This window comes from Lepisma saccharinum, chromosome 9 (assembly GCF_977018435.1).
Source record: "Lepisma saccharinum chromosome 9, izLepSacc3.1, whole genome shotgun sequence".
Lineage (NCBI taxonomy): Eukaryota > Metazoa > Arthropoda > Insecta > Zygentoma > Lepismatidae > Lepisma > Lepisma saccharinum.
The window spans coordinates 39,640,712-39,654,539 of record NC_139237.1 but is presented as its reverse complement, the minus strand read 5'-3'; the positions used below and the strand labels follow the sequence as shown (position 1 = coordinate 39,654,539).

General features: G+C 35.9%; 1 protein-coding gene across 1 annotated transcript in view; it reads left to right on the top strand.

Moving 5' to 3' along the window:
- Positions 1–13,828, top strand: part of LOC145992635 (gamma-aminobutyric acid receptor subunit gamma-2-like) — a 78,535-nt gene that overhangs the window by 12,856 nt on the left and 51,851 nt on the right. The window contains exons 3-5 of the mRNA XM_083129005.1: positions 7,316–7,383; positions 9,749–9,990; positions 11,581–11,663. Of these exons, the coding sequence (XP_082985131.1) occupies positions 7,316–7,383; positions 9,749–9,990; positions 11,581–11,663 (393 nt within the window). The remainder of the gene's footprint in view (positions 1–7,315; positions 7,384–9,748; positions 9,991–11,580; positions 11,664–13,828) is intronic.

The following is a 13,828-nucleotide window of genomic DNA, read 5'->3' as shown; positions in this document are numbered from 1 at the left end:
ATATATATATATATATATATATATATTCTTCCTATTTTGCTATCTTCTTCTTATAACACCATTAAGCCTTGTTTCCATGATTATGAAAAACTAAATATGCTGACCAAGGCAGTAATTTATTTTATTAAAAACATAAACTAAACGTAACGTTTCAACCTTCTAGCAAGGTCTTCTTCAGACTCTGTATCAAGTACAAAAGTAACAAAATACAAAAACAGGGCATTATATATACACAAACATTACTCCCTCCAGACTATTTAGAAAGTTGTTTGGAACTTTCTAGCAGGTGACTTTTACTTTCCAACTTTACTTTCACCTAAAAGGCTAAACACAATTACTTCCATATAGAATGTGGTTGGACTTTTAATCTCACGCTCTTTTCCCTTCATTTTTCTTCCTTCTCCTCTCCTCTTTCTCTCTTGTCCTTTCCACTCTTTCTAACATCTTCTTCCATTCTTTGTTTAACTTCAATCCCCCATTCCAGTTCATTGTGTCTTCTTCACCTTTCTTCTCTATTTCCTTGGCTTCCTTCCATTTTCTCACTAGCATTCTCTTCTCCCTTCCTATCTGCTTAGCCTCATCCCACTCTATGTCATGTCCTGTTTCTCTCGTGTGTTTAAATATTGCATTTCTTTCTCTCTTAAGTCGTACATCATCCCTATGTTGTTTCAACCTGTCTTTCAGCCTCTTTTTCGTTTCTCCTATGTACACACTCTGACATTCTTTACATTTCACTTCGTAGATAATCCCTTCATCTTCCTCTTCTCTGTTTTCCTTTTTCTTGTTTGCATTCCTCTCTATTCCTAAGATGCTTCTCCCTCCCTTCCTGTAAGTTTTAATTCCCGCTTTCTTAAGCACTTTGCATATCTTTTCTGTGGTCTTCCCCATACTCCTTATTCCAAACCTTCTCTCTTTTTCTTTCTTTTCCTCTTTTTCTTTCTCTTCCAATTCTTCCCTGCCCGTTTTCTTCCTTCTTCTGTTTATGTCCAGTCTATCCTGCTTCTCATAGCCATTCTGTTCCAGCTGTTTCCATAGGCTATTTATTATACATTATATGAAATGAAAATCTGGCAGGAGAAATTTAGAGAGAAAATGAAAATAAAATTGAAGAAGAAAGGAGAGGAACTAGGATGGAAAGAAGAAAGAGGAGGAGAGGAAGAAGAAGAGGATACCAGAAGAAGAGTTGTGGTAATAGGGAATGTAGACCTAACAAAAGAAGAGGAAGCTTTTTTAAAACTAGGAAGAGGTTTCAAAGTTAAAGAAAGAAATGTAGATTATGAGGAAGTTATATATGACATTGAAGAAGCAGTGCTCCATATAAAAGAAGAACCAGAAAGAGACAAGATTAGAAGAAGAACAGCAGCCATACTGAAGAAAGAAATGGGAAAACAAGGAAAAGTAGATAATTTGAGTCAAAAAGAAAGGGAAGGGATGAAGAAAATCAAGAAAAGAAATGATGTGGTGATAGAGCAGGCAGATAAAGGAGGAGCAATTGTGGTGATGGAAAGAGAATGGTACGAGAGGAAGTTTGAAGACCTAAAAGAAAATGGATATGAGGAGATTTGTGGAAAAGGAGAAGAACAAACTATAAAAGAAAGAATCATAAAAGACTGTAGGAGGAGAGGATTCGAGAAATGCATAAAGGAGACAGGAAGACTACCAAGTTTGAAAGGCTTTCCAAAGATACACAAAGAGGAGATAAAGTTAAGACCAGTAATGAACTGCAGAAACAATATTTTGGAACCCTTAGAAAAGAAATTAAAGAAAGTTATTGACGTGTTAGTAACACAGCAAGAGAGCCGAGCAGTTAAGAACAGTGAACAAGTAGTAGACCTCATAAAAGGACTTAAGTTAAATGAGATGAAGACAACAATGTTTAGCTTAGACGTGAAAAGTATGTTCCCGAGCATCAAGAGGGGACACGTTTTGGACATTATTAAAAAGAGAATGGGACAAGAAATTATAGGAGAATGGGATAGTGAAAGGGTAGTGAAGGCGCTGGAAACCATTTGGAATAACGGTTACAGTATAATGGGAGATAAAATAATGTTAATGAGTGAAGGACTAAATATAGGTTCCAGTCTAAGCCCAGCATTAGCTGAATTGGTTATGAATGAATGGGAAAAGAAAGTGATAGAAAAAGGAGGTGACAAAATAATTCTGTTTTGCAGATATGTGGACGATTGTTTTGGCATATGGAAGGGAACGAAGAGGCAGCTTGATATTTTTGCCAAAGAAATACAAGATGAAGAAAGAGGGATATTATTGGAACTTGAAATAGAAGAAGAAGACAAGTTAAGCTTTCTAGATATATTGATGAAAAGGAAGAGAGGACAAGAAATTGAAACCGCTTGGCATCAGAAGAAGTGTGCAGCAGGGGTATTCTGCCACAAAAGAAGTGATGTAAGGTGAGGTGACAAAAATAAATTTTATAAAGAATATGGAGGACAGAATCAAGAAAATATGCAGGAAAGAATGTGAAAAAGAAGGCAAAATAAATAGCCTATGGAAACAGCTGGAACAGAATGGCTATGAGAAGCAGGATAGACTGGACATAAACAGAAGAAGGAAGAAAACGGGCAGGGAAGAATTGGAAGAGAAAGAAAAAGAGGAAAAGAAAGAAAAAGAGAGAAGGTTTGGAATAAGGAGTATGGGGAAGACCACAGAAAAGATATGCAAAGTGCTTAAGAAAGCGGGAATTAAAACTTACAGGAAGGGAGGGAGAAGCATCTTAGGAATAGAGAGGAATGCAAACAAGAAAAAGGAAAACAGAGAAGAGGAAGATGAAGGGATTATCTACGAAGTGAAATGTAAAGAATGTCAGAGTGTGTACATAGGAGAAACGAAAAAGAGGCTGAAAGACAGGTTGAAACAACATAGGGATGATGTACGACTTAAGAGAGAAAGAAATGCAATATTTAAACACACGAGAGAAACAGGACATGACATAGAGTGGGATGAGGCTAAGCAGATAGGAAGGGAGAAGAGAATGCTAGTGAGAAAATGGAAGGAAGCCAAGGAAATAGAGAAGAAAGGTGAAGAAGACACAATGAACTGGAATGGGGGATTGAAGTTAAACAAAGAATGGAAGAAGATGTTAGAAAGAGTGGAAAGGACAAGAGAGAAAGAGGAGAGGAGAAGGAAGAAAAATGAAGGGAAAAGAGCGTGAGATTAAAAGTCCAACCACATTCTATATGGAAGTAATTGTGTTTAGCCTTTTAGGTGAAAGTAAAGTTGGAAAGTAAAAGTCACCTGCTAGAAAGTTCCAAACAACTTTCTAAATAGTCTGGAGGGAGTAATGTTTGTGTATATATAATGCCCTGTTTTTGTATCTTGTTACTTTTGTACTTGATACAGAGTCTGAAGAAGACCTTGCTAGAAGGTTGAAACGTTACGTTTAGTTTATGTTTTTAATAAAATAAATTACTGCCTTGGTCTTCATATTTAGTTTTTCATTATCTTCTTCTATCTCTCATCTTCTGTTTTCAACCTCTGTTCTTCCTCTGTATCTCTTTCTTTATTTCTCACTTTTTTCTTCATATCTATCATCTTCTCTCATTTATTCCGTTCCTGTTCATCCTCTGCTTCTCTCGCTTCTTTTCTATATCTTTTTTCATCCTATTTTTATATTTCTCTCTCATTCATCTATCTGACGTACGCAGGATTTTTTCCTGAAGGGGCTGCAATTGTAAAGGTGGATAGTACATAGCGTCGTTGTGCTGGGAGGGGGTGGATATAAAATAAAATATTTTGTATTTTGGGTTTTTGCTTTAAGTCGACTTTATGCACAGATAAGCTAAACGGGACGACTGGACCTGCAGTTTAAAGTGCGATCTGAACCAGTATGAACCTTGGAGCTTTTTGTCACTATTAAAATTGGACTCTAAGAAAAAATTGGTAATACCGGGTTATTTTAAAGGAGGTTTAAGTTGACATTTCCCCTTTTTAAATTTTTTATCTTATTTCATTTGAAAATTTTAATTTTCTCAAAACTTCTGGAGGGCCTGTAGCCCTATCAGCTCCCCCCAGCGAACGCCAGTTCTTCCTCTGTTTGTCTATTGATGAGAAATGATGGAAAGTTTGTAACATATTTGGGTGGGTAGAAGGGTGCAGTACACTCTGACACCATCTCAGTAACAACACTCCTGGCTCTCTTCTAGAGTTGTATATATCTTGGGCGATGAAGTATTCACTGCGAGGAAACAGTCTGAGGGCATAAAAGGCAAGGACGTATTTACGGGGGTATCTAGGGTGTAAGGACCCTCCCCCGAATGGTTCCCTAAGTACAAAAATTTAATAATGATAATAATGAAATAATAAAATAACTAAAATTAAATACAACATACTTGTTGTTCAGTGGATGGTTATTTATATCCGACAAACTTATAGGAAAGCAAGGATTATATTGTGATCATACGACTTTGAATGATAGTACCAAAGAAGATTTATTCAAAATTTATTACCACTTATAACATTCATAAAATATCACCAGGAAATTTATTTTTCGTCAACTGGATCTAACACACTTCTTTATATTCAATAAATATTCAATTCTTTATCTATTAGACATTAATTTCTTTCCCAGGGCAGGTTTTCTTCTTTTTATTATTATTATGTTTTTTTACAAATTTTGCCGGCCTTAACTACATGTAAGCTAAGTAATGAATACGTGCTGTAATATCACTATTCTTATACCGTCCTTTTACCTATTCATGTAATGAAAATATAATATTAATTAATTTGAATATTTTAATTAATACCATTTTAATTAATTTAGTATAATTATAATTATTTTAGTTTAAACATTAATAATATTATTATTGTTATTATTATCATCATCATGGAAATTTGTATTGCTCTAATTATTATGTTAAAAGGAAGGCTGAAAAAATTGTTGAAATCGCAACACTTTCAAATCTAAATCAGCACAATGTATCGTATGACCCTTCACTGCCTTTTAATGTTTTAGATCTTCTACTCACTAACATTTCTACTTGTAACATTAGTTATAATAAACATCCTTTATCTAAAATTGACAAGTTTCATCCACCGTTCTCATTTATTTTGAATTGGATAGGTCTAAAAAAGACAATACAGATACAAGGGAAAATAATATTTATAGATGTCTTAATTTCGCCAGAGGTGATTATGTGAATGTTTATAATGAATTGTTACATTTTCCATATATGGTTGAAATATCTAATGATGTACAACAATCTGTTATGGAACTAACTAGAAATGTGTATGCAATATTAAAGAACAATATTCCTTCAAAAGTTAAAAGAACAAACAATCAACTGCCTTGGATGACAAGGAAACTAAAGAGAATGATCAATAAAAAGAGAAGGTATCATGATAAATTTGAACTTACAAATAAGTGTGAATATTACAGTATTAATTTCCAATTAAGGAAAGATGTTAAAAAGGAATATTCTAATGTAAAGGAGCATTACTACTCCTCCTTAGAAAACAATGTTAATGGTGACAAGAATGCTTTTTGGTTTCACTTTAATAGAAAGAAGAGAGAAAATACTATCACTGAAAATATTTATGATAATGATGTACTGTTCAATGAATATGATATTGCTAATGCTTTTAGTGAGCTTTTTCTCAAATCTTTATCAAAAAGAAGTCATGTAAATTTTAAAAATATTAATCTACATTCATACACCAACTTCATTGATGTACCTGTTATCTTGGAAAAGGATGTAAGTGATACAATTAACAAACTAAAAGGCAGGTCTTCAATAGGTCCTGATGGCATACCTAATTTTATTTTGAAAGCAAACAAAGATGTTTTTGAACCATTGTTAACTAAAATTTACAACATGTCACTAACTTCTGGAATATTTCCAGGTATCTGGAAAAATGTGTTTATTGTACCTGTAACTAAAAACAAAGATGGAAAAGCCAATGATCTTAATAATTATAGCCCAATTACTATATTAAATTCCATGGCAAAGGTTTTTGAACATATAATTGCTGACTATTTGTCTTTTTATTTTAAACAATATATTGATGGAAATCATCATGTTTTTTTAGAAAAAGTCTACTATTACAAATTTATTGGTTTTAATAGACTCTCTGGAAGCAATCCCAGACCGATATTTTATTTATTGACTTGGCTAAAGCCTTTGATAGTGTCAGCCATCAGCTTTAATTTACAAACTCGACCAAATGGGATTATAACCACAATTTCTGAAATGGTTTTCCAACTTTTTAGTAAATAGAAGTTTCTCTGTTAAGATTGGTGAAACAACTTCTTCTAAAAAATAAATACTTTGTGGATTACCTCAAGGGTCGCTACTTGGCCCAATTCTGTTCGCTGCTTTTATCAATGATGTTACATTATGTTTTAAATCTAGCCCATGTTTACTATATGCAGATGATATAAAATTTTTAAGAGTATTTTAACAAATAATGATGTCGTTCAACTTCAGGCTGATCTCGATAGAATGACATATTGGTGCAAGATTAAAGAAATGGAAATTAACTTGAAAAAGTGTAAAGTTTTAAGATGTTCTAAGAAAGTTCATTACATAGTCTCCAACTATTTTATTTATCAAAATAAAATCCAAGTGTGCGACAGTCGGAAACACTTATGAATATTAAGAGACTCCTCTCTCATATTTGATTAGCACATTTCAGAAATTTGCAAAAGAGCAAAGAGAATGCTTGGTTATATATTTTAATCATGAAAAGTTTTTTTTAAAAAAGACGATACCTTAATATTCCTGTATAAAACGATAGTTCGTCCTATTCTTGAATATGCAAATAAATTATGGTTTCTGACTGCAACCAGTCACCTTCAACATAATCGTTATCATCACTTAAATAAATATGATTATTATTATTATTATTATTATTAGAACAATACACAGTTAATTGCACAATATTATATAACAATAAACAATTATTAGTATCAGAGATATAATAGATCTCGTTGAAAACTGTAACTTGAAGTGTAAATATGCTAACTTGTTATGTTATGTTATTCTACAGCTTATGTATTTTATTCGTGTAACTTTGTACTTTTGTATTTGACTTAGTGCTGTATTAGGTTTCATACTGTGCTCAACACTTAAAATAAACGATTATTATTATTATTTTGAGAAACTTGGTTCGAACCCCCCCCCTCCCCCCCGAAACATATTTCTACTAGATACTTGCCTGATAAAAGAAGGAAAGCAGCATGTTCAGTTCAGTGTATCGTGTCCCTCTGGCACGAAAGGTTGTATTGAAGTGACAAGTGTCGCTTGTAGCTTTGTAGCTTGACACTTCGGTCTGAAAGCTACCTCACACTTGTATGTTTCAGACAAGCCGACCGAGTTGAACATCGACGCACGAATCATGAGGATTGCCGAAGTGGACGAGTACAGACGGGTAAGTAGGGAGGGGAAGCAACACGATTTATACAGAGTTCGTGTGATATAACGCATTTGCATTTTTGCTATTTAGTGATGCTTTTCTGCAACTTTGGCAAATCGTGAAGATGAGGATGATTGATAATTAATGTGATGAATGGATTCACAAAGAACGCCTATAGTAAAATAGGTCTCCTGTAATGATTTAATTTATATAATACAGAATAACTACTGAAAGTAATAAAGTGGAAGTCTAAAACAATGATTTTGAAACCAAATCGCCAGAAAGGTCTATTGTAGCCTACTTGGTAGGAATGCTTTGAAGTTTTCGTTTATGTAAGTTGTGCGACTTGATTTCAAAAATCAAGCAGAAAATATTTCTCGAAAAATTAATTGTTTTATGGAATGCACTTTTAATTATGTATTCTGAGATAAAATCTTGTGTGTTTAGACTTTAGTGTCAATTTATGCCGTAAAGCTACCCGTTATTGCTGCTATACTTTTGAAAAAAAGTCGAAAATAGAACCGGCTAACTTCAGGTTTATACAGAGTGTCCGAAAAGTCACGCAACCCGGTGTTTACGACCGTATAACGGAATAGCGAAACGGAATGAGAAGAAACGCTTTCTGCCAAGATAATGCCCTGTATATTGGGAAAATTTTGAGAGACAAACATATGTAAGAACATGCATGTTTTAATAACAAATAAGCAAAGTGTTGCCAAAGGCGGAAAAAAAATATTTGCAAATCGTGTATATTGATGCACAGAACTCACTGAGGTAAATTATTGCAACATTTCACAATACCAACGAACAATTTGGATGGCCATCTAATGAATTTGACAGAAAAAGAACTTTGACGAAGTTTCAAAAACATTGCAGAAGAGAATAAATGGGCTCTTCCAAAAATCGATGTTTTCACAATATTACGAGGGACACTGGCAACACTGTTGGTGTCACGTGTCACTAACAGACGTGTTTCACTTCAGGCTATCGCACTAGGGCACTTTTAACGACAAAGGAGAAAGTTGGTTATTCTCGAACATATGCAATAAATTACATACACCTTGCAACCCTGAAATGTGGGTATCCCTAAATGCTTCTCTTACGCAAGAATATGACGATCTTAGGATATATTCTTCAACAATAAACACTCTTTCCTATGTAGAATATGGCATTTTAAAAACACACACACGACGTCAGCATAAGTAGAGACAATCTGGAATGCCGTTCGCGGCAAACAGCAACCACCTAAGGCACAGAAAACAGCAATTGATACACCTTCTTCTGTACCCACATTTCAGGGTTGCAAGGTGTATGTAATTTATTGCATATGTTCGAGAATAACCAACTTTCTCCTTTGTCGTTAAAAGTGCCCTAGTGCGATAGCCTGAGGTGAAACACGTCTGTTAGTGACACGTGACACCAACAGTGTTGCCAGTGTCCCTCGTAATATTGTGAAAACATCGATTTTTGGAAGAGCTCATTTATTCTCTTCTGCAATGTTTTTGAAACTTCGTCAAAGTTCTTTTTCTGTCAAATTCATTAGATGGCCATCCAAATTGTTCGTTGGTATTGTGAAATGTTGCAATAATTTACCTCAGTGAGTTCTGTGCATCAATATACACGATTTGCAAATATTTTTTTTCCGCCTTTGGCAACACTTTGCTTATTTGTTATTAAAACATGCATGTTCTTACATATGTTTGTCTCTCTAAATTTTCCCAATATACAGGGCATTCTCTTGGCAGAAAGCGTTTCTTCTCATTCCGTTTCGCTATTCCGTTATACGGTCGTAAACACCGGGTTGCGTGACTTTTCGGACACTCTGTAGAATTTTACATGTGTTGGCTTATGCTAGATTGGGTTCATCTGGATTGGCCATTCTAACACTCCATATTTCTCTTCTCTTGTTATTAATAGTAAGTTCACGCACTGGGTGTATGATAGAGCACTAACCTCTAAAAGGAACAACATATCTCACTTAAAATTCAACTAGATTTTATTCCGATTCACAGAATAACTTCACTTAACCAAACTCGCCTAACTAAACCTTATCCAATCCAGACGAACCCAATACAACATAAGCCAACATATGTAAAATTTTATAAACCTAAACTTTGTTGGTTCGATTTTGGATCTTTCTCCAAAAGTATAACAGCAATAACGGATACCAGAAACCAACACTAACATCAACTTAGTCCTCTCCACTTTGGAATGACCATATTTTTTGGAAATATAGGAACACTAATGAAACTATTGAAGCTGGAATCTAGCACTAACGTGGCACTAAAGATGGACACAATGTGGTTAATTTCCTCGACAGTTGTCGGGCTAACTCCACGGGCCTCTGGGCTCAGTGAATTCAACATATTTATCTTCGCAGGAGGTTGAGATGGACATCATGCTGAGGATCTACTGGCTGGAGACGAGGGTATCCGTGAACGAGTCTTTCCTGGACAAGGAGAACCTGGACAAACCCGTTTCCCTGGATGCAGACGTCGTCCCCAAGTTCTGGTTCCCCGATCTTTACATCCGCCAGATGAAGAACATGAATCTCCTCCAGTTCTTCTACCCGCTCCGCTCCATGAAGCTCTCCAGGGACCGCACCGTCGTCTACAAGATGTCGTGAGTAGAGACATTGCTCGGTTTTGTCTCGGACACATAGGAGCTGTATTATACGTAGTGCATCTCCAATGTGAGCGAAATGATAAAGTAAGATCTGTAGTTGATGTTTTTACACAACAATTTCAGTCTTGGTTTTAAATTTCTCCACCGAAATATGACATGAGAGTATTGCCGACGCATATACGGCACGAGATTCTTGACATTCTTAATCTTACAGAAATCAGAGCTTCGGACATTGAAAATGCAATCAAGGCATTAAAGCAGAAGAAATAAGCGGATCTCACAAGTTACTGACTAACGTAATCAAAGCTTGCGCAGAAATCTCAAAGTACGCGCTCTATTTAATTTTTAATCTAAGTATTGTCAACACGCGAATTTCCAGAAAAATGGAAAGCAGCAACTGCCTGCTCTCATTCCTGAAACTAAGAATATCAATGATGGGTAAAAATTCACATCTTACATTATCAACCTCGGTCAATATTTTCGAATCCATGTATAGCAAGTTATATCAAAGTTCCAACATGTCTTATTATTTCCTTGTATGCCAGTGGTAATAAATTTCTCTCTGACATTACTAGTTTTAATAGCAGAACTTTCGATAAACTGGTTGATGCGATTTGTACAGATGTTATTAAAGCATTTGATATGGTTAACCACGATGTACTGTTAAGGAAATTATCACGTTTAAACTATCCGAAAAACTGCATGAACCGTTGGCTTACTACTTGCAGCATTGAAAGCAATGTATTGCATACAAAGGTCATGCATTAACTGAGATAAGTGTTACTTCAGTAGTACCGCAGAAGTCTGATATCGGGCCAGCACTTTTTACATTAAGTAAAACGATTCATCTGACTGCCTTGTCAGAAATTACACATTGCTGACGACTTGAAATTTTACTAGAGAAAGTAATGATGCCAGAAGACAATACTCAATTACAAAATGTTATTTTAAGATCTGAAAAAAATGGCCAACTGGAAATGTTACGCAAGAAACATTATGTTGTATACCTATCAGTACTAATCTTAATTTCATTAAACACATAGATCGCATAATTAGAGAAATCTAGGGTTTATTCTTAGACAGGGGAGAGATTTTCAAAACATAAAGCATCAAAGGCATTGTGTTATTCGTATGTAAGAACAAAGCTTGAATATATATCCGTTGTATAAAATATCTATAGATACGGCAAAATGCATACAGGTAATCTAAAAGGTTTAGAAGAAATTTCTAAGATACATAAAATATAAAATTCAGAAAGTATATCCTGCATTTGAACACTATGACAATCTTGTTTAAGAATTTAAAGTCACGTTTTTGGAAAGAAGATTATTTCTGCTTCTAAACGAAATACAGTACTCGACTTGCATATTGGGCCAAGATAAACAATTACTAAATTTTAAAACTTTGAGCACGTTGTTCGAGAATTTTTCCGTAATTCCTTTCATTTCGTAGCTTGATACCTCATCAATATACTTGCGGGGTTTGGTGGATGTGATTTTCCTTTTGAGGGAGAATTCAACTCTGGGCTTAGCAAAAACACCGAACATACTCCTGTATTTTCGTTTTTCGTTTCTACTCTCGTTACAGAGCGACTGTGAAGCTGCATTGTGAAATGGACTTCACACTTTACCCATTGGATCGGCACGAGTGCAAGATGGATTTCGCCAGCTGTGAGTACAAATATTTGTAGAAAATATCAAGTCAAACAAGGTTAATGAAATGGTATAGATCAGAAACTAAAGTTGTATTTTGATACTAGTATTATTCTATCGCAGTTTCTAACACTAAATGAAATATTGTTGTAGTTCAATAACGTTATTTTTTTATTTTTTTTTGTGTGTGTGTTGAAGTCCATTTTATGCAGAGATAGACTAGTTGGGACTGGCCCAATAGTTTAAAGTGGGACCTGAACCAGGCACGTATCCAGAAATTCCTTTCGGGGAGGGGGGGCTGAACATCATCTTTTCAAGGGGTATAGATAGAACCTCACAATTGTATGTGTAAGGTCTGTGGTGGCGATTGGGTTCCAAAACAGGGGTGGGGGGGGGGGTGCAAGGAAAGTTTATTTTCTCGTGGTAGACAAGGCCTAGGATTAAGAGGCAAAAAAATGGGGAGCAACTATCCCCTAAATGGTTGCCACTATTTAAGGCTGACATTTTAATCAGAACGTGAAATCGGAACGTTTTTTACCACTCGACTCCTCCATGCATTAAGATTGTGTGCCAGAACCATCTCAGTATGTGTGTTTGTCCATTTCTTCTCATCAGGCATCAACACATCTATGGTGTCTGAGTGTTTTTACGAAGCCGTTACACATGCACGGGATGGACAATCACTCGACAAAGCGAGATTCAAACTGTGGGCTGCAAGGTGGACGCAGACAGTTCTCGAATATTTATCTGATTCGAGCCTGAACACTACTATTGTGTCTTGTCCTCCCATGTTTGCAGCTCTTATAAAAGCCGAAACCCACTAAATTGTCCATATTCAGGCCTCTGAAAACCCTCCCGTGCACAACACATCTAATGTTTCGTCTCCCAATATGATCAAATGCTTACTTATTTATTTCTAGTAACGTGCCCAAGGGAGTATCGGTATGGTCATAACCCCATTTGATCAAGTATTACTTAAGAAAGGAATGTGAAAGACAGGAAAATATGGCAAAATGAGGACTGACTACCAGAAATAGTATTCGTTACAAATCTCCCTACCGATAATCCTGGGCACGCCATTCTTTATCTCGGACACATTTTTTTTTTTAATCAACTCACCAGAAGTTTTTATCATTTCATATTCGAGACTTAGGTAAAATGCGTTCTTCCTGCAGATTTGGATATTATCCTTTAGGGTGCTTTCGCCTTCGCACCTAACCTTAGCAAAGCCCTAATTTTCCATCCTTGTGACTTGGATCTTCAAGACTTAAGTAGATTTCAGACCGAAGGGATACGCGATACATGACGTATGGAATGAACCAACAAAAACGTTTCACACCGTAGCGACACAAAAGGCCTCACAAACCAACGTTCGACTTGTGAAATCCTCAAGCAACACAGTGTGAAATCTCCCTTAGTAGGCCACTGTCATCGTCACCTCGAAGCGGCAGCTCGTGTTGACCACCGAAGAAAAATGTCTCCTCAACCGGGAATGCCCCTCAGTTCTCTTCTTTCTCCTTTATTTTCTGTGCTTGTTAATAAAACAGGTAACATCTTACAATTTGACATACACAGAACATGCACTATGGAGCTTATACATTTTAGCGCAAACTCAGTCGAAGTCAAGGGTGGCTCGGTGGTTCAGTTGGTAGAGCAATGGCACGGTATGCCAGAGCCCAGATTCGGGTCCTGGTAGAGCCTGCAATTTCCGTTAAAATAACTACATATGCAACATCGTCTTGCTTTCTCTTCTAGACATTCATAAAAGTTTCGATTGTCCCTTCATGGTAGTTAAGTATTTGTGTGTGTGCGAACCCAGTAGGCTTTAACAAAATTATTTCTTTTATGCCATGAAATTCTCGGATTGCATACATGAAATTTTGTTCGGGCACAACTAAATCATCACTCAAAACTTTGATTTTCAGTTGATCTGTGAAGCTTACTTCTGTTTTAATAAACCGCTGAAATATTCACTTTGGAGAGAGAGACCTTCGATCTCTTCGGCCCTCGACCTGAACTAGCTGCACTACACTGAGGCTCCGGAAGTTCCGCTGTCGTCAATGGCTTCAGCTTTGGACCCGAACTAGTAGACTTTGTTACATTACGATATTCAGTCCTTTTTATTTTCGAATCACTAGATCTTACAAAGCAAGCAATGGACACTCACAGATCACTAATCGACT